Raw genomic sequence first — 26,616 nt, 5'->3', positions numbered from 1 at the left:
AAAGTGGTAATATGAGTTGCCTGGTATGTTTAAAATGCATTCAAACATTTCAGGTTTGTGAAGTAAATTGTTTAAGCCAAAAAGGGAACTCATAATCACAATCATCATAGTTATAAGAAATGGTAGTTCTGTTGCAATGGCCAGTAATGTATTTCCTGGGGACAACGCTTACTCCATGTACTGTCCCTATGGAGGAGCAGTAACCCGACTACAAGAGTTAATAATATTTTTTCCTAGCGTACCTATTTAACGCTTAATCAATAGGCCCGGAGCAGAAATAAAAAAATTGCTTTGTGAGGTGTGAGAGCTGATTTGGTTAAAGGAGGCATATTGGGAGAGTAAATTATACTTTTTCCAATACTTAGAGCCGGGATGGGACACTGCAGCCGTCACATGCCGGCATTCTACTAAGAGCAAAGTGATCATGTAAACGTTGATCGCTCAACTCACAGTCTCCTCCCTCTGCAGGGATTTCCCCCTCCCTTCTCTGTTCCTCCAACACTCATTGGAGGGACAGACAGGGGAGGGGGTGGGCACAGCTGGCTCTAGAGAGGCAAAGCCAGCTCTCAATCTGGCGATATTGTTGGGATTCTTCCAGGCTGTGACCCAAAAGAGGAGTAAAGCCCAAAACAAGGCTTGGCTTTGAGTCTCTTTTAGTAAGGTGAAATTGTTTGTGCAATGTGTAGTCATTCATAACAACAATTCAGTTTTCTTTATCCCAAACATATTAATTACAATGACCATTTCTTTCAGGATCGTCTCTTACATATCTCGTGGACACGACAGGATCCATGGGGGACGATATGTATTATCTGAAGTTGGCAAATGGTTGGCTTCTAGATCGTATCATTGCTAGATTCCCCTGCGGCATCAGACAGTACACTATGGTGGAGTTCAATGACCCAAGTAATAACCATTTTACAAGTTAAAGCTGCCCCATGAAATTGTGGTGGGCTAAGAGTTTTGGTGATGGTTTTGTCTTCAAATCATGCAAGAGATTACATTCAGCAAGCCTAAAACTGCTATTTAAAGCTGAACTCTGGGCAGTTATAAAAGGCACAAATAACTGCAACCAGATGGCGGGGGCTTTTTATCACTTTTTACGAAATTTTTGATATTTTTGTGTTTTTACTTTTTTAGATTTTTATTTATCTCATAATTTTTTATAATTTTCTTGATCTTATTATTTTTACACAGGAGCTAGCTAACAAGCCTCTGTGTGATAGCCTTTGGGGGTGACAGGTTCTCTTTAATGAACCTGTCACCTCCAATACAGGAGTTCTAGCACAGCATTTTGCTGGAACTCCTGTGACAGCTGAGATGGGAAGGCTGCCAGTGCAGTTCTCCTGTCTCAGTGTTCATACGGAGCAGACCGGACGGACGTTCTCGGCTCTGCTCCCCGCTCTCCATCCTGAAGATCTCCATCTCTGGAGAGAGGCAGCCAGCGAGGAGAGAGGTAGACTGTGGGAGGGGGCATTGGGGGGAGGACGGGAGGAGATAACTTGTACAAAACGAGCGGCGGCTTCCCCGCTCTACAATTAGCTCTGCTTGCCCAAAGCAGAGCTAAATGTAGAAAACAACTACCCGCCCGGCACCCAGAACTCCCTATCCCGGGCATCGGGAGATAGGAATTCTACACCCCTGCCGCCCCTTTGCTCTCTGGTCGCCCCGAGGCTGGGGCTCGGTTGGCCTTGAGGGAAATTTGGCCCTGATTTTAAGGAACCTAGACTCTAAGTCCGAGCCATTAAAAAACCAAGCAAATCCCTTCTCTATTCAGAACTAGACAATACAAAATGCTATTATATACACACATGTAAATGGAGCGAACTTTGTGACTTTAGCATATCCGTTTTATAAATGACAAGATCAGCTTACTACATGATTTTACTTGCTGCTTATTGCGCAATTTTTAATTTACCAGAATGAAAAAAAAATAATATCTCATTGTTTTCTATGTCTTGTATTTCTTTTTAAGCTGTTGGCCCTGTTAGGATAACATATTCAAAAGACGAGTTTGCTTATTTCTTCAATAACCTCGAGGCCTATGATGGGGGCGACTGTCCAGAACTGGCAATAGCGGGACTGAAGCTGGCTTTGGAGAACTCGCCAGATAAATCTTTCATTTTAGTACTGACGGATGCATCCGCATTAGATTATAATAATGCTAGTCTTGTAAATGAAGTATACCGTCTTTTAGATACAACCCAGTCACAGGTAAGATGAATGCTAAACAGTTACCTGTATATAAGCTTTTACACAAACGCTGCTTTTTTTATGTTTTAAGGGAGAGATGTTGATGAATTTATATTTTATGGTGATTCTGGGGGGCAGGTCTTAGTATCAGGACTAAGACCCAAGACTGCTCACCCACTTGAGCCATCACATGGAGTTTTAATTCTCTCTGTAAGATTTTTCTTTCATGATGGCTGTTTTAAGAGGTAGAAGGGATGTGTGTGATGTCTACAACATAAAGTCAACATAAAGTCAAATTTGATTTGTTTTTACAGCTGCTTAGTAGATAAATAAAAGCTAGTAGATTTGAAATGTAGTATAACATAGGTTACTATAACTAGCAGCTATATGGGCCCCCAGGACTGGGTTGGAGGGAAGGTGGGCAGTTAAAGGAGAACTATGGGGTAAGAGTTTTTCCCCATAGTTCTCCTAAGGTTCAAGGGAAGATACAAACTAGTGTCCTCCTGTGACCCAAAGCTTAGTATATAGCGAGCTACAGTTCGCAGGATACTGAGACCGCCGAACCCGGGACAGATCCCGACATTACTGTCGAGATCCACCCAGCTGCGTGATTGACAGCTGGCTCTGTCTATCCAGAGGCAGAGCCAGCTGTGCCCGCCCCCTCCCCCGTCCGTTCCGCCAGTCAGCGCTGGAGGATCGGAGCGCGGAGGGGGATCCCTGCACATGATAGAGAGAACTTGGGAGCACCAGTCCTGCTGCCTCCACGTTCCACAGTTGCTTCATTCCTCCAACCCACATTCCCCTGGTACATCAGAAAATATTTCTGCTACGTGGTTTGCTAGGGGACTCAGAGGTCTGTCCTGGTCTTAATCCAGCAGAGGGTATGGGGGCCAGAAGAAGACCATAATACAATAGTTGCAACCTCAGTTGGAACCTTATCATTTGTTAAAGTAAGCTAAATTGTAAGGTGTTTGCAAACCACAAGAACCTCCACCACTGAGCTCTGTGGGAGCAGCACACGAGAGAGAGAACTTGTCAGCAATAGTCCCTCCGCTTCCACCTTCTTTAGTTAATTGATCCCCAAAACCAATATTCCCCTGGTTCATCGGAACATATTTGCTGCATGGTTTCTTAGGGGACTCAAAGCTCTGTCTTGGTCTTACTTCAGCAGAGGGTAAGGGGTCCAAAAGAAGACCATAATGCAAACCTCATGCACATTTGTTAAAGGAAACTGAATTATTAGGATTATTTTAATAAGGTTTGGCAAACCACGTGCAACTCCACCACTGAGCTCTATGTCCCACCATCTCCTCTTCAGTTGCTTCATCCCCCAACCCACTTTCCCCTGATGCATCAAAACATGCCTCTATTGGTTTGCTAGGGGACCCAGAAGTCTGTCCTGGTCCTTCTCAGCAGGGGGTAAGGGGGCCAGACAAAGAACATATTTCCCAACCCACCATCTCCAGTAGCAATCTTTATCTACCAGGCTTCTCCTCCCCAGATACTGGAGCTGGAAACAAATTTCCTCTAACTACCCTCATTCCCAGCACCTAAGTGCATTTTTGTCCCTGACACTGGAATTTATCAATACCAGCCAGTGGAGACATCCCTCTTTCAAAGTTTCTGGCAGGGGCAGCCCCACAGTGGTGAATACCCAGCCACCAAGATATTTCTCAGAAGGACAGGATTGGAATTTAGATGCGAGTTCTAGTCAAACATTCACTTTTGTTTTCATTTTTGTTATTTGAGGGAATTTTTGTTCAAATCAAAACTTTGAAGTTAGTAACACCATCAAATGTTCAAATAGGGACTTTCATTGCCATTTGGGTGAAAATGGCTTTCCCAACAGCCCTTCATTGATGGCTAAAAGATTTACATCAAAATACGTCCCCTATTAATTTCAATGTAAATTATTAGCAAATTTGCAATGGTTTTTGAATACAGAATTGGAGACAAACAAAGATATATAGATTATTTCAACAGTTTCTCATTTTAAAATATTATCTTGCTTTGTAGTTAAAGTGTAAATCCATTTTTGTTGAGAAAAAAAAAAACATTCCCCTCTGGGTGATCAATGCACATTGGAAGGATTTTGGCAAACTTTATTGCAGATTTCTATCTTTTTTCTGATGTGAAGAAAATGCTGTTTGTTTCACCTATTATGTTGTCCTTTCCAGATGGTATTGTGTGTGTTCATTATACCCAACTGGTGTTCTAATCAGGCAAGTTGCAGTGTCGGCATCCCTTAGGGAGTATTTCCCCAAAAATGAAACTCCTGTTGCAGGGGATGCCAACATTTTTACTCTCATCTTAGTGCAGAGTTCTGGGAAAATCAGTCAGCCAATCACAGAAGCAGGAAATGGCATCTCCAGGGGTATTCCATACACCAGCTGTGTACAGAACACCTCCTCCGGGTTCCCATATTGCATTGAATTGTTTGAACAGTTTAAGACAATTACAGCCGTTTCAGATTAAAATGGAAAGGTCATTTTTCAATAACATTAAAATTCAAAATGACCTGGGTAGCAATGAAAATGTTGGAAATCTAATTTTACATTTTTCATTCATTAGTCTTTCATATATCTACTCTTGTCCTTCTGTTTTAGGTTTTCTTTGTGGTGACTGGACTTTGTGGCTCTCTAAATGATCCGGATTTCCTTATTTATAGAGACATAGCATCAAGGAGCTTTGGACATGTCTTTCAAGTCAATGCAGCTGATTTAAATATAGTGAGTATCTATGTATTTATCATTATTTCTCAGTTTTATAGATAACAATTTAAATTATTAAAATGTAACTTATAGAGATTTTCTATATACCGTTTTTTTCGCTCCATATGGCGCACCTGACCATAGGACATAGGGAGGGGAGGGTTCTGTGCGGTTCCTGACAGCTGAGACAGGTGGTGCTGTGATTACAGCGCCACGGTTTTATTAAATTACCTGTACAAAAAAACAAATGCAAAAAAGTGTCCATCAACAAGATATTATTTTAAGAGTCACGTGTAGAAACCTACAATAACACAGTGAAGTTATCCAACTATGGAAGGCGTGTGCCAGTGTTTCACTCTATACATCAGAAATGTCACAAGCGCACCAATGGATAATGTCCAAAATAAAGCGTAGTTTATTCACGCATATTGTCACATCAAGAATGCAACATTTCAGGGGCCACGCATGGTCCGCTTCATCAGGCTTAACACATCCAGGTGGTCAATGAATGAACTTTAAGTGCAAAACCGTGCTCCCGTATCCACACTTCAGTTCTGCTCACCTTCCAATGAGGACCATAACCAAAATATTTTATTATGGTCGCTCGTGCCTTCCCTGTGGGGACAATGATCCGCTTAACCAGTAGAGGATATCTCCCGCCCCCTCTGGTAATACTGCGCTCAGAAAAGGAGATGATGACACACAGGGTAGTCCCATTTTAGAACCATTCATTCGAGAACAAAAAGCTAGTCACACATAAAATTTTATTTTCCGACCCAATCCTGACAGTGATCCCCCATCCACACAACCAAAAAGATAAGGAAGACAGCTCGCCATGTAACCAGTCGGCGCTTTCACCGCTCAATGCCGATTACCTAGTGTCTCCTCACACTTCCGGGGGTAACGTCGCCAAGCTCCACAAGCTGTAAGGTGGCAGCTCTACAAACACAAGGTTGCGTATCCAGTTGACTGTCTATGGCAGGGGTGTCAAACTCAATTCACATCACATGTAGGAGGCACTCTGTCCCCCTGCCTGCTGCCGACATGCTGATACAAGGTGGGGGCAGAGACGAGGTGGTGCCGCAGCTGCAGGAAAGGTGCAAAGTCCACACGAAATGGCCCGGTGGGACAGATTTGGCCAGCAGGCATTGCGTTTTTTGCACATGTGCGATAAGGTGAAAAAATATATTGTCAAACTATTAAAATGAGGAACATAAAGGCGTAATAAGGGTGGAGTAAACACAAAAATAACAATGTTACTCTGTATCTATCTCTTGTCTGAACAGTGTTTATGAACACTGTGTCAGAAGGTCCATTTTTGGACCGCTGCAATAGCTGTTGTAATTACACAGCAACTCCTGGCTATCAAAATGACAGCCAGGAATTTCTGGCAAATGTGAAGGGGAGCAGTAGCAGGAGAGAAATACAGGATGCAATATATACACCCTCTGTACTTTGATGAAGGATTTTTGGGCATGTGAGCCCCATATTTATTACTGTATATGCAGCTTATCTGCCTTACAGTTATTAATAGTGTAGCAAGGTTTAATTAGGTTTTAAGAGCTTTAATATTATATCCCCCTGAATTTATACAAAACCCCTCGGGTGATTACTGTTTGCACTACCAATTATTATGTTGTGTTTACAGGTGTTCAATTACTTGGACTTCACACTGTCAAAGCCGGTAAACAATTCCAAAGCTCTATTCTCCGGAGACTATGAAGATGGAAAGAATTCCGATAGTTTTACGGTTTCCGATAACTTCACTTCTTTACTGGTGACATCAGATGGAGTGATTTCCTCTCTGGAAATATCAGGACCTGACAGTAAGACGAGTTTTGTTTATTTTTTATTCTTTTTAGTGCCTGTTTATGAAACAAATTAGGAAATAGTAGGCCATTCTGGGGCCTTTAGATTGTAAGCCCTCAGGGGCAGGGCCCTCCTTACCATCTTGTCTTGAATTGTATTGTGATTGTAATGTCTTCCCTATATTGTAAAGCGCTGCGCAAACTGTTGGCGCTCTATAAATCCTGTATGATAATAATAATTTGGCCATTCTGACAAACCAGATTTTGTGTTTTTAATTTCCCAAAATAAAAATAAAAGATTTGGTCATATAAAATTGGCCTTTCCTCACTTCCTGTCCTACTGATAATGTTTTACAGGAAGTGAGGAAGTGAGCTATAAACCTGTTTGATTCTTATTTCTGTATTGCTGTTGGAGAGTTCCCTTCACTTCCTGTCTGGTGAAACTATTGTAAACAGGACAGGAAGTGAGGTAGAACCTCTCTAGAGGAGCCTCAGATAGCAGTTCTAAATTTTCCCCAATTTATACAAAACCAGAAAAAATATTTTCAGCTTGACATGCACTTTAAAGTGGACATCCGCATTAGAATTCCTAAATGAAAGTGAAACAGCCATGTAATACATATACCTTTATAGCGTGAGAGGGGCTGAGCAACGTCATGAGTTGCATGGTGTTGCTGGTAATAGCCGGCGGGTTACCAATGCTGACTGTTGAACCAGAGAATCAACAGAAGTCAAATAACGTGTTATACATTTATCAAGGCACATGTGTCATACGGCTGTTTAACAATCATTGTGTAATTCTAGAGTGATATTTTAATAAGGTACACCACCCTTCATAATGAATGACTAAACCTGAACGTGAACAGTCAAACATTCACCAGCTTGATGAAGGACCTTTGCAGGGAAATTATTTCCTGACAGCCGAGCTGTGTCCTATTTTGCATATGACTTTGGGGATATGGCACGAACTTGTATCAATTATTTTATGCCATATAAAAAAATATGAGTAATCCACCATGGGCAATGGGCTGCTAATGCTCAAGGCGACCTGGTCAGCAGATCAAGATCTTAGTGGTAGCTTGAGTCCAGGAGACCTTTATCGGGTGATTGAACCGGTGTTGTGCATCCAAAACTAAACAATCAGGTTTTAAGTACCCACTCCTTAAAAAACTCCAAGCTTACCCCCGTGATGGGCTACAATCTCAATACAAATGAGTAAACTAAACATGAGATTGTAGTCCACTACAGGAGTGAGCTTGGAGTGGTGACTACTTTACAACACCCACAGGGAGCGTGGAGAACAAAAGTAGCCCCCCTCCAGAAGGAAGGACAGTGTTGGCACCAATTCAGAGATGGTTTGAGGATCTACAGCCGAGTGATACACAAATAAGATACATTTTCATTAATAGTTAAAGGAGAACTATGGGGTCAGGGCTTTTCCCCATAGTTCTCCTTAGGGTAACGGGAGGACACAAGCTAGCGTCCTCCGTCACCCTAAGCTCAGTATACCGCGAGCCACAGCTCGCGGTATACTGAGACGCCGCAGCCGGAGCGGACCCCGACATCGATGTCGAGATCCGCCCAGCTGCGTGAGTGACAGCTGGCTCTGCCTATCTAGAGGCAGAGCCAGCTGTACACGCCACCTCCCCCGTCCGTTCCCCCAGTCAGCGCTGGTGGATCGGAGCAGGGAGGGGGGAATACATCCCCTCCCCTGTCACGGCAGAGAGCCGTGACAGGATCGAGAATTGAGCGAACACCGGCATGTGTTCGCTCACCTCCCGATCTACTGAGACAACCTGTTACAGTCTCATTGTCACAGGTCGGCTAGAACTATGAGGTGAGTGAAAAGCACTCACCTCATAGTTATCCATTAAGGTCCTTGAATGTATTTTTAGGATTTACCTCCTGAGTTTAGTGTCACTTTAACACTAATTAAACAACTGCAGTTCTATATAAGAATCCGTATGGTTAGATTTGCATTGCCTAATGACACATTGTACCTCTTTCCTTCTGCAGCCTCTAAAGATATCAAGACACTTGTGAATGAGACCTGGGGTTCCATATACATCATAAAAGATCCTGTTAGAGGAAACTGGACCATTGAGGTTGAAGGAAGCGGAAAATATTCTGTTCGAGTGGAAGGATCTTATCGTAATTATAATTTTATTGCTTTATTATTTTATTGTACAAATCCAACATATTGTACAGAGAAGCATAGACCTAAGGACCCATTTGCACTTCTGCAACCATATCAATGTGCACCTTTTACCAGTGTAATGTAACCGCAACACACTGTAACAAAAGCGTTGTGGTGCCATTCATTATGCATGTTACCCCAATCCACTGTTAGCATAGTGGGGCAACATGCCAGCATGGCAACACACCATAACCAGTTACATGATTTGTGATCCCCTGCATTAAAAAAAGATGCATGTCTTATTTTTAGTGCGTTAAGGTATAAGTATAGATAATTTTTCTTTCTTAGAATAAAATAAAGTAAGGAAGGGTTATCTCTTGCTAAAAAAAAAAAAAAAGGTTAGAACCCCTATCAGGTTATCTCTCCTGAGAGTTTCCCTCACACCCTGTCGTGGAGATGCAACAGGTGAGAAGAAATTTCCCTCAAGTAAGAGAAGTTCCCATGTGTTGTCACCATGTCACCAGGACATTCATCATTTTTGGGAGATTTTTTCTAACCTGATAAACTCTTACAATTTAGGATTTCCCCTAACTTTGGTTACCAGGACATATCGAGAAGGAGAATCCACCTAGCAAGGTGTCACATACCTAACAGGAGACCAAAATGACAAGGCTTCTCTTGTATCTCCAGCCTGAGTTCTTCTGAAAGTGAGACAGATTGTGGTAAGGGACAGGAGGAACACAAGTGCCCGGAAGAACATGCGGGCAGGAGTGTCAGGGAACACCAGCAGACGTTATAGGAGATCTCTGGCTTGACAGTGGGTTCTGGCAACACCTGAAGGCAGATAGCAGGAACATTCCTGGAGATCCACAGTTGGTTCTTGGAGTGTGACAGGGTAGTTGGATGGGTAGCGAGGGACTCAAGTTAGAAGCAATAGCAAGTTGCAGAGCATGCCAAGGTCCACAACAAGCCTGCAGTCCAATACCAAATCATGAGCAGGACCAGGGTCAGAGACTAAGACGAGATCAGAAACTGGATAATATCTTGAAGGGAGCTTGAATACTTCTAAGGTGGACCTTACCCTCATATTCCTCTGTTTCTTTGGAGCGACCTTTTTTCAGAACAATTTGTGAGTGGGTTTGTCCCTACGACAAAGGGGGACAGACTGCATTTCTTCTCATTAACATACAATGTTTCTTGATTTTTAACCCTTTATTAGGACAGAGAGTGTTCAAATCTAGCTTACAACTGATAATGAGATCTGCCAGCACAGTACAGACAGGGTTCATTATGGTAAACATTAGCTCCCAACCCAGCTCAAGCCCCTTCATGGAACTTACAGAGAAGGGAAAACCTTTAGTTTTTGTAGAATAAGTAACAATTTTTAAGTATTTTTTTATGCTATGTGAACGGGAACATGCAACAAACATAAAATAAGTGTTGTGCCAATTTAGCTGCAAAAGTGGAAATAAGTTTTACAGTGTATATAGCCCTCACCTCTTACATACTGTATATTATAGGTAGAGTATTAGGTTTTCTCTAGGCTACAGATTTGCCAGGATTGTATAAAATCATCCGGGATCTCTGACCTGGACTGGAAAGTTTTTATGCAACACATCCCATGTCAATGAATCGTCAATCACATTTCTGCACAATCACCAGAAAGCCATTCATACTCTTCATACAGCACATTCACCAATGTAACATTCAGCTGCATTTGTTTAATAAAGTTAAGGATCTTAATTTTTCATTGTCTTAATTACATCTTAATGCATCTTTTATTTTCTCTTTTTCAGCTACAAATATATCAAGTAAGTGAAAATAATGCAACTGTGTACTCCTGCTCTTTAGAAAAATGACGCTCAGGAACTTCCTCTCTCTGCATTCATAAATTAAACCAAAACTAATTATAATAATAATATTGTAAACATTGGGGGGTCATAACTGCTGATAGTGAATTGTGCTAAAATACTGAACAGTGGCACAGAATCATTCCATGGCCCTTATGACTTTAGCCCACACTCATATATAGGTTTCCATGCTCCAGCAGAAGAATATATATGCAATTGTTATTGCAACTCAAATAGAGTCCAACCACGTTTGAAATCATATACTATAGAAGCCCTGATGAAAGGGGAGTATCCAAACATGTTGGCCTTCTATCAACAGGTTATTTAATAAACCATCACTGTGGACTCTTTAATCATTGGTGTGGCTCTCTTACTGCTTCTTGTATAACTAAGTCTTGGCAGATTCATTTGCTCATGTCTAATTGAACTTCAGGCCAATTCCATTAGAATTCCTTAGAATACCTATAGTAGTCATTTTTGCAGAAAGTATTTTGTATACATGATTGCAAACTTGATGTCTTTCCAAGAGACACATTTATCAAATAATATTAATCTCTTTAATCTTTATGTCTCAATCAGCTACTTTAAACTGCTCGAAATGTCACCCCGAAGCTACATGTGAAGACTACTTTGGCTACCTCCAATGTTCCTGCAAGGACGGGTTTATAGGAGACGGCTTTTACTGCTCTGATGTTGATGAATGCGCCTATTACTGGTCAAATAAATGCGGTTATTACACTTGTGTAAACACATATGGTTCATTCTACTGCACGTGTCCATCTGGCTACCACAATGACAGCGGAGCTGGATGTGTTGATATAGATGAGTGCTCTAACCCTGGACTTAACAACTGCACTGGAAATGCCACATGCACCAATACCATTGGCTCTTATACATGTGTGTGTGCCCCCGGTTACTTTGGGGATGGCTTCTCCTGTGAAGTGGATGAGTGTGCCCTTGGTGTTTGTGGTTCTGATATGGAATGCTCTAAATACTATGGTTCCTATTCTTGCCATGATCCATGCCTCACATACACTACACTTAGTGAACCATGGAGAAGCACTTCCTATACATATTCTTCTTCTTCTTATTATTATGATTATTATTGGCACTGTGACTCTGACAAGTTTGGATGGTACCGATTTGTAGGCAGTGGAGGCGTCAAAATGCCGGAATCCTGTGTTTCTGAATACTCGTGTGGCACATTGGCTCCAATGTGGCTCCAGGGATCACATCCCCTCATCTCAGATGGGATTGTAAATCGTACAGCCTGTGCTTCCTGGAGTGGATATTGCTGCTTGTGGTCAACAACAGTGCAGATTAAATCCTGTCCGGATAATTACTACGTGTACAAGTTAAGCGGAACACCCGCTTGCAGTTTAGCTTACTGTACAGGTGAGTTCTGCATCATATTAATGTGAGAAATGTCAAGCTATCGTTGTAGAACTGCACTCTTCTACTATGTAATGTAACATGTGATCTTCTTTTCAGATCCGTCCTCTGTCACTGATGTCTGTGCATGTGCAGAGACAGAACAATGCTCCTTGGTTGATGGGAAATATGGATGTTACTGCAAAGATGAATATAAAATTTCTGGTAAATACGAGTGTGCATTTTGTGAACCTTTGTATTATATATATATTTATCGTCATCGTTTGAGTTTGTGTGGATCCTTTGGGGTTGATTTACTAAAGGCAATTAGGCTGTTCACTTTGCAGGGGAATTTGTGCAATTAAATAAAAAAGAAAGTGTATTTGTGTAGTGAGTGCTGACTTCCATCTGCCCATCACTTTCAACAACTTCCTGGATTCCCAGAGTGGTTTGTGTCACGGTCTGCGACCGGGGCACACAAAATGACAAAAAGTAGCATGCAAAAAATGGTGTCTGGGGTGAAAACACAGGAAGTAGGTGTCTGTGCGTTAACAGGGACGCACTAGAGGCGCAGGTTCTAAGAAGGGCCAGGTGTTCGACAGAGCCTCTAATGGTGAGGATGATTGGCTGCTGGACACCTTCCAGGTTGCGGCCCCCTAGCATGCCCACACAGACATAAAGGTTAGTTGCAGCACCGAGGTGCTGGATGCATCAGCAGACAGGGTTGAAGCATATACACAGCCACACAAGTAGCTGAAGAAGCTGATGATCAATCCAATGCAGGACGTACAGGATCTCGCTGTGAGGAAGAGGGAATCCAGACTCACAGTAAACAAGGTAGGTGGTGGGCAACCGCAGGGATTACAGAGGCAAGAGATAAACAGGAAGTCCGACTGGGTGTAAAGACACGTTGCTCGAACTGCACGGAACAAGTGAGCTGGACTTTTAATGGAGAGGTTCAGAGTGGATTGGCAGGAAGCCACGCAGCTCAGGCAGGAGGTAAAACCCGGCGCCGGATCATCACACAGGGAAGTGTGACACTTTGCGTCTCTTAATGTAAGGCAATATTGATTGCTCAAGACTACATATGTCATTATGCATTGCTTCCAGCAAGCAACGATGATGTTACATTGTTCGGAGGTTGAGCCGTAGTTCGCAAGTCAGGCTCTGAGTGGTGACGCCAGTGCATATTTGGCGTGTAATTGTGGCAGTGGCAGCACATCCTATGGGCATCTTCAATAAACAAGTTTACAAACTTCTAGATGGATCCGGTTATTAGGAGTGGGATAGAATTTATAGAAATTCAATGTAGAAATACAGATTATTTTTTCGTTTTTGACCATGGGCACACTTTAAGTTAACGGACATTCAAAGTAAAGTATGTTAGGCAACAGCATAGTTTGTGAACAGATAGAGGTCAGGGCAGGCAGCGTCAGGCAGGAAGGCCAAGCAAGCAGGAGCAGTGGACAGGCCAGAGCTGCATTCATAGTATAAATGTAGATCATAATACAAGTACTAAAATAAACAAGGAAGAAAAGCAATGTCTGTCTGTGCTGCAGTATTTCATCTAGTATGCTAGACGCATTTTGTAAGATGACCCGCTCCTGGCAGTTTACATCCACTTTCTCTTATATCACTTGTGTGAAGCAGGAAATTTAGGTCTCTGCAAATATGGGAGATCGAGGACTTTCTGAATTCACTTTGTACAGAGGGACTTAAGCTTGCAAGTGGCACCCCATTCAAGAACACCTTGTCCCCGGGCTGATACACTTCCTTAAGTGCCCTTAAGTGCTTTTCAACAACTTTACTGAAGGTGGAGAAGAGAAGGTGGAACACCCAAAATGCTTTTCTAGGCTACTAAGATTTATCAGGACTGCCAGTGGCAGGGTGGGGTTCAACTCCAGGAGTACATAGCTACCTCAAAAGTCTCCTCAAAACGAGAGGTTCTTCTGTTGCTCCATTCGAGGTCTCTGGCTGATGCATCAGGACACTTTCAGGCACACAGCCTTCTTTTCTTGACACAGAGCCTCCAGGCACACAGCCTGCAACAGAACCAAACCCTCTATGCCCCTGGATCCACACACTACTTTGAAAAACAAAATGGCAGTGCAGGCTTCTTTACTGCAGAGAGGGCAGAGCTGTGGGATGAAGGAAAATACGGTACTAAAAGGCAATATATGGTGGTGTGTCTAGGAAGCGGTTGTAGGCACTAGAGTTGCCACCTTTTCTTCATGCAAAACCTGAACATTCTAGCAACGCACGGACATTTTTTTGGGTGAATGAGCTGTGGCTTATTCCTATGTAAATATCACAGTTGAGACTATTTTCAGTGGGAGGCCAATAGCTCCTATCTTAATTTTGGTTGCCCCTGTCTGCCTGACATCTTGTGTCCGGGTTTTTGCTGCCATGAAACCCGGACACATCATTCAAAACCCAGACTGTCCGGGTGAATCCTGGACAGGTGACAACCCTAGTAGGTACGAGTGTGTGTGATACAGCGTGGTCTGTGCTGCAGCCATCATGATCTTCTCCCTAACTACTGCTGGTGTTAGCCCTCTCTAACTGGACTGGCTGAGACGAAGGGCCGGGGTAGCAGTGGGTAGAGGTCTGTCTGCATGTGTGGCCGACTTTCCTCCTTTCCCCCAACAATTAGTTGAGCCCAGGGCTGTCGATGGAGCGGTGAGTGGGTGAGCTGCGGTCGATCGTCGGCAGGAGGAGGTTGTTTTGTCGGCTGACGAGGTGCAGGAGACCTGAGGAACGAGGTGTGTGCTCCCTCCAGTGGCTGAGACTGAGAGATGCAGTGTGCTGGCTTCTGGACAAGGGATTGTGGAAGGAGAGCTGGCTCCATCTAGAGGCTAAAAAGCAAAGTGCGGCTTGGCAGACTGTGGGGGTGAGCAATATTAAAGAATATGACTAGGACAAAAAAAGAGATTGTGCAAGAGGCAGGATGTAGTGTGGGTACTAAGCAATCACCCCGTATGTCTAAACAGACCAGTAAAGAGAAGCAGAAAGAAATAGCGTCACGTTTGGAAAAATTTGCTAGAGGAATTACAACAGGTATGGACGCCAATCAAACAAACAAAATGCGATTACATTTGGGGGACAAACCTATCTCCTTTGAATCCAGTCATCCCTGGGGACCCCACTCTTGAAGATGTGTTATTGGCAGTACAAGCTAGTCATGTGACTCTGACATCTATGGCGGAGCAAGTACAAGCTATGCAGATAGATATATCTTTTCTCAGACAAGACACGCAAAAGATTAGAGAGAGGCTGATGGAGGCAGAGGACGAATTAATAAGCTGGAGGATGTAAATATTTCTATGTGCCGATCTTAGAATGGCTCTGCAAAAAGCTAATGTTAATTCCCGTAAAATTGAAGAACTGGAAAACAGAGCAAGACGCAATAATATCAGAATGGTGGGAATACCTGAACAGACCGAGGGGTTAAATCCGGTGGTGTTTATGGAAAAAAATGGATACTAGAGCCAAAGGGGAAAGAATATCTATCCCCTACGTTTATGATTGAGGGAGTTTATAGAATACCTGCACACACATGTACATGGGAACTCACCAAGGACTATGCTGATTAGATTGGCTAATTATAGAGATAAGGAGACAATCCTCTGTAAGGCTCGTGAATTGGGAATTATATCTATCGCAGGTTCAAGAGTAATGCTATTTTCAGACTACTCACGGGACGTTCAAAAAAAAAAAGGGCCCAATTCCCGGAAGTGAAAAAAAAGAATGCGACAGCTGAAAATACAATATTCAATGTTATATCCGGCGAAAATGCGTATAACTACTAATGAAGGGACTCATCTCTTTGAATCTCCTTTAGCAGTCTCAGCTTGGCTGGACAAATATCCTGAGAGTAATATAAGAGGTCTGAAGATATGAGGAGCACTAGCGGTCTTGAGGATATTTTTTATTAAGTACTAAAAATACCACGCGGTGATCTGGATTGTAAGATGAATGTATGGATAATGTCTCTAATCCCCTATTTGGCTCCTGCGTGGAGTATATTTATGTCGGGAATTAGTGTAGTTGATTTGTGGGTTTTTTTGTTCTTGTTTTTTGTTTTCTTCCTTATGGTACCAATTATTTATTTACTCTACTTACTATATTGGAGGGGTATGCTGCCCAATGGTTGGAACAGAAGGAAACTGCATTGCATAGTAGTGTGTTTTGTATATAAAAACTAAATGTAAATGGATAAGCAAAACATATCAATAATATCTTGGAATGTTAGGGGTCTGGGGAATAAGACAAAGCGATGTGCGGTACTGTCCAGCATTATGTCTCATAAGCCGTCAATGATTTGCTTACGAGAAATGCATTTGATGGGAGATAATGTGGGATGGCTGGAGCGCAAGTTTATGCAATATGCAGCTCATGCATGTTGTTCAGCATACTCTAGAGGTGTATCAATACTAGTCTGTAAAGGTATGGCTTTCTGATGTATACACGCATTGTGTGATAAAGAGGGTAGATATGTGTTTCTGCATTGTAAAATCTATGACGTTGAATGCGTGCTGGTAAATATATATATTCCTCCTCCCTATTCCAATGAGGTCCTTTGGAAATTGGTATTATTTGTAAACACTTAGATCCCACTAAAAATACTTCTATTTATAATTTTTGTAAAGAAATTGTGTTAAGGGATGTGTGGCGGATGTTGCACCCGGAGGAACACCAATACACATGTTTTTCGAAGACACATTATCTAGGATAGATTTAATTTTATGTTCGGTTGATGTGATGCCACTAATTAAATCGGTTGAGATACAACCTAGATCACTTTCAGATCACTCACCAATAATCACTATTATTGAAACCGGGGGACGTTTTTTTAAGTTACCTTGGAAATTAAATCTGGGATGGTTAACTATATTGGCAACACAAGAAAAGTTGGAGAATGAGATATTAATGTTTTTAAACACAAATAATGGATCTGCGTCACATGGGATTGTATGGGATTCTTTAAAAGCATACATGAGGGGATATTTATGTCAGCAGATTAGTAGGAGAAGAAGGCAAGGGAATAGGGAGGAGGTAGAGGCACGTAATGAAGTAGCATGTCTAGAGACGCAATTTGTGTTAAATCCTAACGAAAAGGTTTGCAATGACTGGAATGCAGCACAAGAACAACTAAGGCATATTGAAAGTAAGAAAGCTAGGACTAAACAGTTTTTTAGCACTCAGAAGTACTGGGAAGAAGGAGAGAGTACTGGAAGACTGTTGGCACAGTTGGTGAGGGCGCAGGAACAAGTTCCATTTGTAAATGCATTGAAGGATATGGATGACCAACTGTGCGGTGAGTCTGATAAAATTCACTCGGTCTTTAAACAATACTATGAAAGGGTCTATACTACTAGAGTAACTTATAGTAGTGAAGATCTAGAGACATTTATAGATAGTATTCCGTTTATTATGCTATCTCAGGCTGATAAAGATAGTTTGGAGACTCCTTTTACTATCCAAGAGTTAGAAGCAGCGGTGGTTAGTTTTCCAAATGGGAAAGCCCCAGGATTAGATGGTCTACCAATAGAGATATATAATAAATATGCCTCCATCTTGATTCCTGCATTATTGCAAACTTACACAGAACATATTGGACCCCTGAATTCCTATATAAGATAGGACTCAGGGAAAACTCTAAGGGGTCTATTCACAAAGCTGCCGAGGGCAGCCGAGTGAATGACCGATCAGAAGTGAAGTGAGCCGAACACTGTTCGGCTATTCACTTCAGGCTGGTACGGCTGAAATCAGCCGTACATCGGCTTGCTTCGTGTGGCTTCGAAACAGCCGAACATGCTCATGCTCTAGTTGCGCCCCTGCTAATACCAATAACAGTATCGGTTCATCCCTAGTTCTTCCATAGTTCTAAGGGTGCCTGTTCATCTGGGCTTGGTACAGACAATATATAAAGACCATGTTACTGGTTACTATATATTGGCAAAATACTCTAATACTGAAGATAAATGACAAATGGGGAGGGGGGGGGTCTGCTTTAATTAATTTTAATGAAAAAACTGTTTTGACAGTAACTGAGATGCAAAAGAATGCGACATTCCTCTGTGGCTCTCCTCCTGCACATTCGTCATGAAGGAAGCCACCTGGATTTAAGTCAGCATCCACTGTGTGGTAAGCAAGGTGCATCTCAATCTGTCCATGCTCACCTACCAAACATTAAATTTACCATTTACATACATAAGGGTCAATTTCAAATCTTTTGCCCAGCCATAAGCTGGGCGTTTGCCATTCACACGGCATTCCCACAACTAGATGGAGCCAAGAAACATAGAATTTCCTATGCTCCTCAGCTCCGCCTAGTGTCCTTTCTATAGGTGAATGCACTTCACTATCTATTACACTATAATGGAAATAAAAGCAAAGTTCATGTTTCAAATAAAATATGTTCTGACTCACCATTATACCAAATATTATATATGTATATGAATGTATCAGCATTTCAAAAAAAAAATTCTATCTTATTAATGATTTGAGGATCCAAATAAGCTTTTTTCCGTTTTAAGATATTTCAGAAATACGCCCGATAATTACCTGCGGAGCACATGACATGAAGGTCTCGTTCCTAAAATGTCAGCTAAAAAGTCAAGATATTGATGTCAATAAGCTAACCATTGCAAACATCGGCTGTTATACTCTTCAAGATGACATTGTCAATGGAACGTACTCAGTAACAGTGCCTCTTAGAGATGGGGAATGTGGAGTTCAGCTAATAGTATGTATTTATATGTATCCTATCTATCGATCTATCTATCTATCTATCGATCTATCTATATATCTATCTATCTATCTATCTATCTATCATTACTTCATGTTCACTATGCACTGATCACTGGCTCTAAGTTCCCCCTTCCTCTGATAAAGACACCAATTATGTTGGAATGTGTTGGGAATGGGTTGTTTTATTTGATTTATTATATGAGGTGCAAGCCGGGATCTCTGAAAGAAAGGTAGAGAGAAATCTAGTTCAGATAAACACTGTATAGGGGTGAAGGAAATTACTTGATAGAAAGAGAAAGCCTGCAAGATGAAGAGAGTTAAAAGGAGAACTATGAGGTGAGTGAAAATCACTCATCCTCATAGTTTGAGCCGACGTGTGACAATGAGACTGTCACAGGTCGGCTCAATAGATCGGGAAGTGAGAGAACACATACCGTCGCTCACTCACTTCTCGATCATTTCCCTGCAGAGAGTGGTGACTGTCAGCCACGGCTCCCTGCAGGGATCCCCCCTCCCCTCTCCGATCCTCAAGCGCTGACTAGAGGAAGAGATGGGGTGGGGGCGGGCACAGCTGGCTCTGCCTCTAGATAGGCAGAGCCAGCTGTCATTCACACAGCTGGGTGGATCTTAAAAGCATTATCGGGATCCGTCCCGGCTGCGGCGGTCTCAGTATACCGCAAGCTATATACTGAGCTTTGGGTGACAGGAGGACGCTAGTTTATGTCCTCCCATGACCCTTAATTGAACTATGGGGAAAAACACTTACCCCATAGTTCTCTTTTTAATTTTAGGTGTTTTAGAAATTTGTTATTTCTTTCCTCCAGAATTCCAGCACCATGGAAATTAAGATCTTACGGTCCTTTGATGTGAAATAAGTGGTACAGGAGGCTGTACAAACACTTAATGGTTTCAGGCAGTCACATCCGATTCTTCTCAGTGTGGCTGCCCCCAAACAGTTGCCCATTTGTACAGATTTTTGTTACAAATAACATTTAATACATAACAAAACATTCTAAATTATATTCTATGGACTAGCAGATGCTGCTGACACAGTTTGTCTGATTGAGACTTGGGACTAATCTAACAAGGGATAGGTCACTGCAATGCATCAGCCACTTGTGTTTTGTAAATTTCATGAACATTTTCAGCATGAGGTATTTAGCTTCATATTGAGCAATTGTATAATGCTATATATATATAGATATAGATAGTGATATAATAATATTATACCTTCATGTGGGAACATGTGCAATTCTAATTTTACATTTCTGGGTTTTAAGACCAAAATAAAATGGGACTTTCATTCCTGTCTTGAAAAACACAGATTAATAGAGGATTATGGGTTCTCTAAAATGTCAACGGCAGAAGCTTTGGAGTTCTCTTTCCCGTATTGGAGTTGGAGTTAAAAATAAGCAAATGGACTATACACTTATGGGTGTGCCACTAGGGAAGTCGGAAACAAGGTTGTTAAAATTAAATATGTTCTCGTTGGAGGTTAGGAGATTAAGGGGGGACATGATTTTCATGTATAAACTATTCAAGGGCGACAGCAACATTATTAACAAACTGTTTACGGTTAGCTCCGTAACAAAGACCAGAGGGCACAACCAAAAATTGGTGGAAAAAAAATTTCAACACACAGGGCGCGAGGGGTTCTTCACAGTCAGAGCGGTTAAGGTCTGGAACTCGCTGCCGCAGGAAGTGATCTCGGCTAAGAGTGTGGAATCATTCAAGAGACTCCTGGACGAGTTCCTCGGAGACCATAATATAGGGGTACAGGTACGCCTAAGGGCAAAATCACACATGGACTAATACACATGCACACACCTGCTCAAACATAAATGCACACATGCAATAGGTTGGACTTATGTCTTTATTTAACCTCAAATACTATGTAACTATGTATTTTGCAGTCTAAATAACTTGTACAGGAAATATTTCCATATTTTATTTCTTTTTCTTCACAGAAATCTACATATTATGCTACTTTTCTCAACACAATAGACATTACATTAGGGTCCAGTGATGATTCGTCTATACCACAGGAATTGGCTGTTCAAATGAAATGTTCTTATCCTCTTGACCTACAACTTAGCCTTAACACTGCAATTAATCCCATGGTTAGGTAAGTTATGTTGTAGGTATGTTTATTCACTTTTATTTATAGAATTGTAAAACACTTCTGGATGTTGGCAATACAACATCATATATTATGTCTTTTGATCTGTAGGTGGCGCTGTAGTGCAATGCTAGTCTGTGTTTTCATGCTGATCTATGATATATACAGGAAGTTCTATCTGTATGCTGTATTCACATATAATGTTCTTTTACGCAAGTCAAAGTTAATTCAGCATTCCTTAAAACCTCAGTGCTTCATCTAAACACATAACCAACACTGGAGAGGTTTAGGTCCCATTCACACTGTGCTTTGAGGTGTCACTCATTGTGAATTGCACCCAAGATACTGTACAGTAGATGCCAATGCACATGCATTTCAGGGTACTACAATACACACAGTGTGCATTGTGGTGTGCTGTGTATTTTTTTTTAAAAAGGGTAATTTTTGGCTTTTCAACTTTCAAAGTGTTTTATTAGTTTAAAGAGTAAGGGTACATTACAACAAAACAAGATATCAAGAAAACAAAGGTCTGGAAACCCGCCCATACCAATACAGTAATAGGAAATCACAAAGAACGGAGGCAAACACAGCAATTCAGATCTCCCAGCATATCAAGTTTGCAATCGCACAAAGTGGGATAAAAAGTAACAAAACCATAACAAAGCTTTTTCACTATTAAAAATAAAGTGAATTAGGCAAAGAGACACATAACCAATATTCTCAAAATGAGTGCCTCCAACCTCCTAGGGTACCGGAGGATAACCAGCTACTAGTCAAGTACATGAGGGGGTCAGAAAAAAACAAGATTCAAGGAAAGATTGAAAGAACAAGTAAAGAGAGAAGAGAGGAAGGAAAGAAATGGTGCTCCAGCCAGAGGAGGTAACCCACCACCACTCCATCTAAATAAAAAATATTGTTACTAGGCATCAGTCACTCCAGTATAAGTCAGCCAAGGAGTCCATACTTTTCCAAACTTCCTCTTGAAGAATACTATGTAACTTTTCATGAATCATAATCCTCGACAGTTTGAGTTTGACACATTGGAATGAAACCTTTGGTGTCCTTCAAGCCCAGCCACTGGACAGGGTACATCGTGCCAGGTTGAGCACAACCACGAAAACACTTAGGGGAAACATCCGGATATATCTTTGCATGCCTGGAGGGAACCAAATACCAATGAGACATAACCTTATAGTTAGCTTCTATCAGAGAGATAGGTAGTAAAACACAAGATATGCGAGAACAGCATTGTTGCCAGACATCTAACGGAATTTTAGTGCCAATATCTCACTCCCACACTAGCATATAAGGTAACTTAAAATTAGACTCTACAAGAAGAGAATAAATGTGTGAGATGCCGCCTCTTTGACCTCCGTCTTGAAGCCACCATCTTTCATAAAGGGTCTTAAAAGGGAGAAGCAGGCGTTTGCAAAGAACACAAAAAGTGACGCAATTGTCTAAAGTGAAATAGTTCGGAAGTTGGCATATGTAAAGTAAGTCAATGATCAGGGCTTACGATCCCTAAAATAGAACCCTATATGCTATAAACCTTTATCCATCCACCTGCTCACCCAGAGGAAAAACAAGATTACAAAAGATGGGTGCAAGAGAAGTGTAAGACGACAGCAACCCACTGTCTCTACGAATAAGACTAAAGAGTGAGATAATGTCAGAGCTACAAATTACCAGTCTCTGCTTCAGAGTCAACCATTTCAGTAAATCGACAGAGAGGCCCGAAGCAAAGAAAGATTCTATGGAGATCCAATCAGGAATGCTCCCCTGGCAATAAATTGAGGAAAGCTGTGCTAACGGAGCTACCCCGTAGTATTGAATAATATGAGGTACCATGAGCCCACCTGATTTCCTTGATTTAAATAGACCCTTTTTGGGGAGCCTAGGGTGTTGATCCTTCCAGATAAATTTGAGAATAGAAGATTGAAATTTCAAAAGGTCCTCCCTACATGCAGCCATAGGTGAAGCACGAAAGTAATATAACATTTTTGGAAGTACGGTCATTTTTATTGCATTGATACGACCCAACCACGACAAAGTACAAGAAGCCCATCTAGTCATGTCCTCTTGAAGCTGTTGAAATAATGGAGGGTAATTATTTTTGTATAGCTGGGAAAAGGAGGGCGTACGTTTAATTCCCAAATACTGTAAGGAGTCAGTGGACCATGTGAACCCAAAGTGTTTAGTCAAGCTGGACCATATTTCTGGAGAGAGATTGAAAATCACTCATCCTCATAGTTCTAGCCGACGTGTGACAATGAAACTGTCACAGGTCGGCTCAATAGATCGGGAAGTGAGGGAACACATGCCGTCGCTCGCTCACCTCTCGATCATCTCCCTGCAGAGAACGGTGACTGTCACTCACGGCTCCCTGCAGGGATTCCCCCCCTCCGATCCTCCAGTGCTGACTGGGGGAACGGAATGGGGAGGGGGCGGGTACAGCTGGCTCTACCTCTAGATAGGCAGAGCCAGCTGTGACTCACGCATCATTGTGGAACTCAACAGTAATGTCAGGATCCGTCCCGGCTGTGGCGGTCTTGACGAGCTGCACTCAGGAGAAGCCTTCTCCTCCCCGTGCGGCCCTGAAGCAGTCTCTGCTCCTCCTCGGCCCCCTGAAAGACCACTGGCGACTGTCACACAGCGGAGAGGAGGGGGAACCACGGTGGCGCATTGAGGCCAATGAGAGGGCGGCAGGGAGAGGTGATGTGAGAGGTCCAGCCAAAGAGTGGGCAGTTCTCTCATGCAGCGCAGGATTGAGCGGGGCCCAACGGAAGGTTGTAGTATAGAATCACTGAGTGAGGTCAGCGGTAGAGTAATCCACAGTGAGCACTGAGCATGAGGCGAAGGTGCATTTTTCCACCCTCTCACCCGGCACCCTCAGACGGCTGCTGATGCCGCCTTACACTAGCACCGGCCCCGCCTGTCAGCAATGTTCTTCTAGTTGTACACTGAGCAACGCATGCACAGCTGAATGTACAATATCGGCATGCCATGGGTGCCGGGACTCCTGTCCACATGTGGCATATGATTCCAGACCCAGAAGAACAGAAGAAGACTAGGTTAAGATTTTAGCACCAGCGATGGAATGGTGAAGGAAAACACTTAAGTTACATCATGGCAAGGCGTCCCTTGGGAGGTAATTGTACTATAATGTGCAAATATGGCAGATAGGGTTCTGGGGGAGGGGGGGGGGGGGTTAGCAGATTGTATTCCTCTTGTACAGCCATCCAAATCACTTCTAAGACAGAACCGACAATGGGCTTGCGTGGGCTAACGCAGTCCCAGTTGCAGTGTGTTTAGGAGCCCGTCTTGCTGGCATACGAATGCCATATGTTGGCAGCAGAGGAAGGGTCAAACTTTTTTTCTCTAATTGCTTAAAAGTTGTCATTTGGAGTTTGCCTTTAACTTGTTTGTCTTTTACTTAAAGTCCATTAAAACCTACAGGTCTGTTACCTTGCCCACAGGGTGACAACACTGCCGTGAGCAGAACAAACAGCATTGTCACCAAATTACAGGAAGTGGAAGAACAACAGGTCTTCTGACAGGCAATAAAACTGTGTCAAAGGGAGGACTGGGAAAACAAAAGCTGCTGTGTTAATGCGAATGACAGACTGCATCATACTGTATACAGGTGAAACTCGAATAATTAGAATATCGTGCAAAAGTTCATTTATTTCACTAATGCAACTTAAAAGGTGAAACTAATATATGAGATAGATTCATTACATGCAAAGCAAGATAGTTCAAGCCGTGATTTGTCATAATTGTGATGATTATGGCTTACAGCTCATGAAAACCCCAAATCCACAATCTCAGAAAGGTAGAATATTACATGCAATCAATAAAACAAGGATTGTACATGGAACAATATCGGACCTGGTGTTATGGAAGACCCCGATGCTTCAATAGCGGCCTTCAGCTCTTCTACATTGTTCGGTCTCATGTCTCTCATCTTTCTTTTGACAATGCCCCATTGATTCTCTATGGGGTTCAGGCCAGGGGAGTTTGCGGATATTCATGTGGATATTCTAATTATTCGAGTTTCACCTGTATATGTAATTTTTTTAATTTTGCCCAGAATTTCACTTTCTGTAACAGTGATAATTGTGCAGAAATAACGTCTCTATATTAATTTTTTTTGCAGTGTAATAAACATTGTCACAGAAGGTACCGGGCAGTTTAAAATCTCCATGGCACTTTTCCAAGATGCCTACTACACTCTTCCCTATACAGCACCTGTAGTTGAGATGCCAAGCAAATCTTTACTGTATGTTGGTGTCTATCTCGATGGGCCCGGAAATTCCCCATACATTGTACTGATGAAAAACTGTTTTGGGACCCCGACAAACAACATAAATGACACCATAAAATACTCTATCATCAAAGACAGGTTTGTTACAGCAAAATGTTAAAAGAATATTATAAAACAGATTCTGTTATTGATGTCACTGATAGAAGGTGTGTGTATGTTCTGTGTACAATCTGTGATGTGTTTCAAAGGAGGAAGATAGGAAACAGGCAACAAAATACCATTAAAGTCTTCCTCTGATTGATGACCCTATATAAACTGGCCTGTTCCATTGGTCAGTGCTGAATGCTCTTTCAGTTTATGTTCCTGTGTTTCTGCTAAGCTTGATCACCTGTTGCCTTGACCTCTGCTCAGTGGCATCCCGAGGCCGGGTGTCACCCAGAGATGAGACCGGGTGACACGCCGGCGTGACGTCATTGCACATGCGTGTAACGTCACCATGCGCGATGACGTAATCGCACATGCACGGTCATCTAATTGACGCCTGCCGGCGGCCATCTTGGTGATGGACGCCGGCAGAGAGAGGAGGGCATGTTTACCCGGTGGGATGAGGTATGATGCCGGGTCCCCTCCTCTCTCCTGACACTGTCCATGACTGAGTGCCCGACTTTTTAAAGGGGGTGACACCAAAATGATTGTCAATCATTTTGTGTCACCCCTCCAATGGTGTCACCCGGGTGTGGGCCGCACCTCCCTTGTGACGCCAATGACTCTGCTTGCTCCTGGATTCTGCCTCTGCCTGCTCCCTTGGTACCATGCTGACCATCTGGCTTTGACCCCTGGCTTGCTTGACTTCTCTCCAGTCCTGCTCCTGACCATGCTGATCCCTCAGCTGGCTTCCAGTCCTGCCAACCTTCGCAGGGAATCTGTTGCTGGACTTTTGCCAGGCACTGGGCCTGAATATCTCAGCACCCGTGCTACTCTCTCTCTGCTCGCTCCCTGTCCCCACTTCCAGGGGTGTGAGACAAGAACCACAAGGGAGGCCTCCTCAACCAAGCCAGTCCTCTACCAGGTACGTGATACTGGTTCCCTGAGGTCCAATGGGAAACCAACACTTCCAGAAATATGGATCTCCATGGACCCCACCTAGTTCCTCCCTCTGACCTCATGTCATTGTAGGACACTGAAGTGACTTTGGGGATCATTTCTCTACAATATAGTAGCATTGAGCAGAAGGAGCGATACGTATCCAACCTCTTCTCTACAAGAATGTGCTTTCCTAAAAGTGTTTTATTAAACGTCAAGGTCTCTTTCAATGCCAAAATATTATAGTTATATATTGTAATCATAATACCTCCAACTATGTGTTGTAATTGTATCAAAGCATTATAATGGATTTTCTACCTTTTTGTT

At 42.5% G+C, this 26,616-nt stretch overlaps 1 protein-coding gene across 1 annotated transcript in view; it reads left to right on the top strand.

Moving 5' to 3' along the window:
* Window positions 1-791: 791 nt before the first annotated feature.
* The window catches only part of LOC108796458 (uromodulin-like), a 38,167-nt gene continuing 12,342 nt past the window's right edge, over window positions 792-26,616 (top strand). Inside the window, exons 1-10 of the mRNA XM_018567939.1 lie at window positions 792-906; window positions 1,976-2,214; window positions 4,800-4,922; window positions 6,553-6,739; window positions 8,738-8,855; window positions 11,256-12,094; window positions 12,191-12,295; window positions 18,610-18,773; window positions 20,791-20,948; window positions 25,099-25,344. Of these exons, the coding sequence (XP_018423441.1) occupies window positions 792-906; window positions 1,976-2,214; window positions 4,800-4,922; window positions 6,553-6,739; window positions 8,738-8,855; window positions 11,256-12,094; window positions 12,191-12,295; window positions 18,610-18,773; window positions 20,791-20,948; window positions 25,099-25,344 (2,294 nt within the window). The remainder of the gene's footprint in view (window positions 907-1,975; window positions 2,215-4,799; window positions 4,923-6,552; window positions 6,740-8,737; window positions 8,856-11,255; window positions 12,095-12,190; window positions 12,296-18,609; window positions 18,774-20,790; window positions 20,949-25,098; window positions 25,345-26,616) is intronic.

The sequence above is a fragment of the Nanorana parkeri genome, unplaced genomic scaffold (genome assembly GCF_000935625.1).
Source record: "Nanorana parkeri isolate BGI_ZX_2015 unplaced genomic scaffold, ASM93562v1 scaffold1119, whole genome shotgun sequence".
Classification (NCBI taxonomy): Eukaryota; Metazoa; Chordata; class Amphibia; order Anura; family Dicroglossidae; genus Nanorana; species Nanorana parkeri.
The sequence above is the reverse complement of the archived record's forward strand: the minus strand, read 5'-3'. Positions and strand labels throughout refer to the sequence as shown.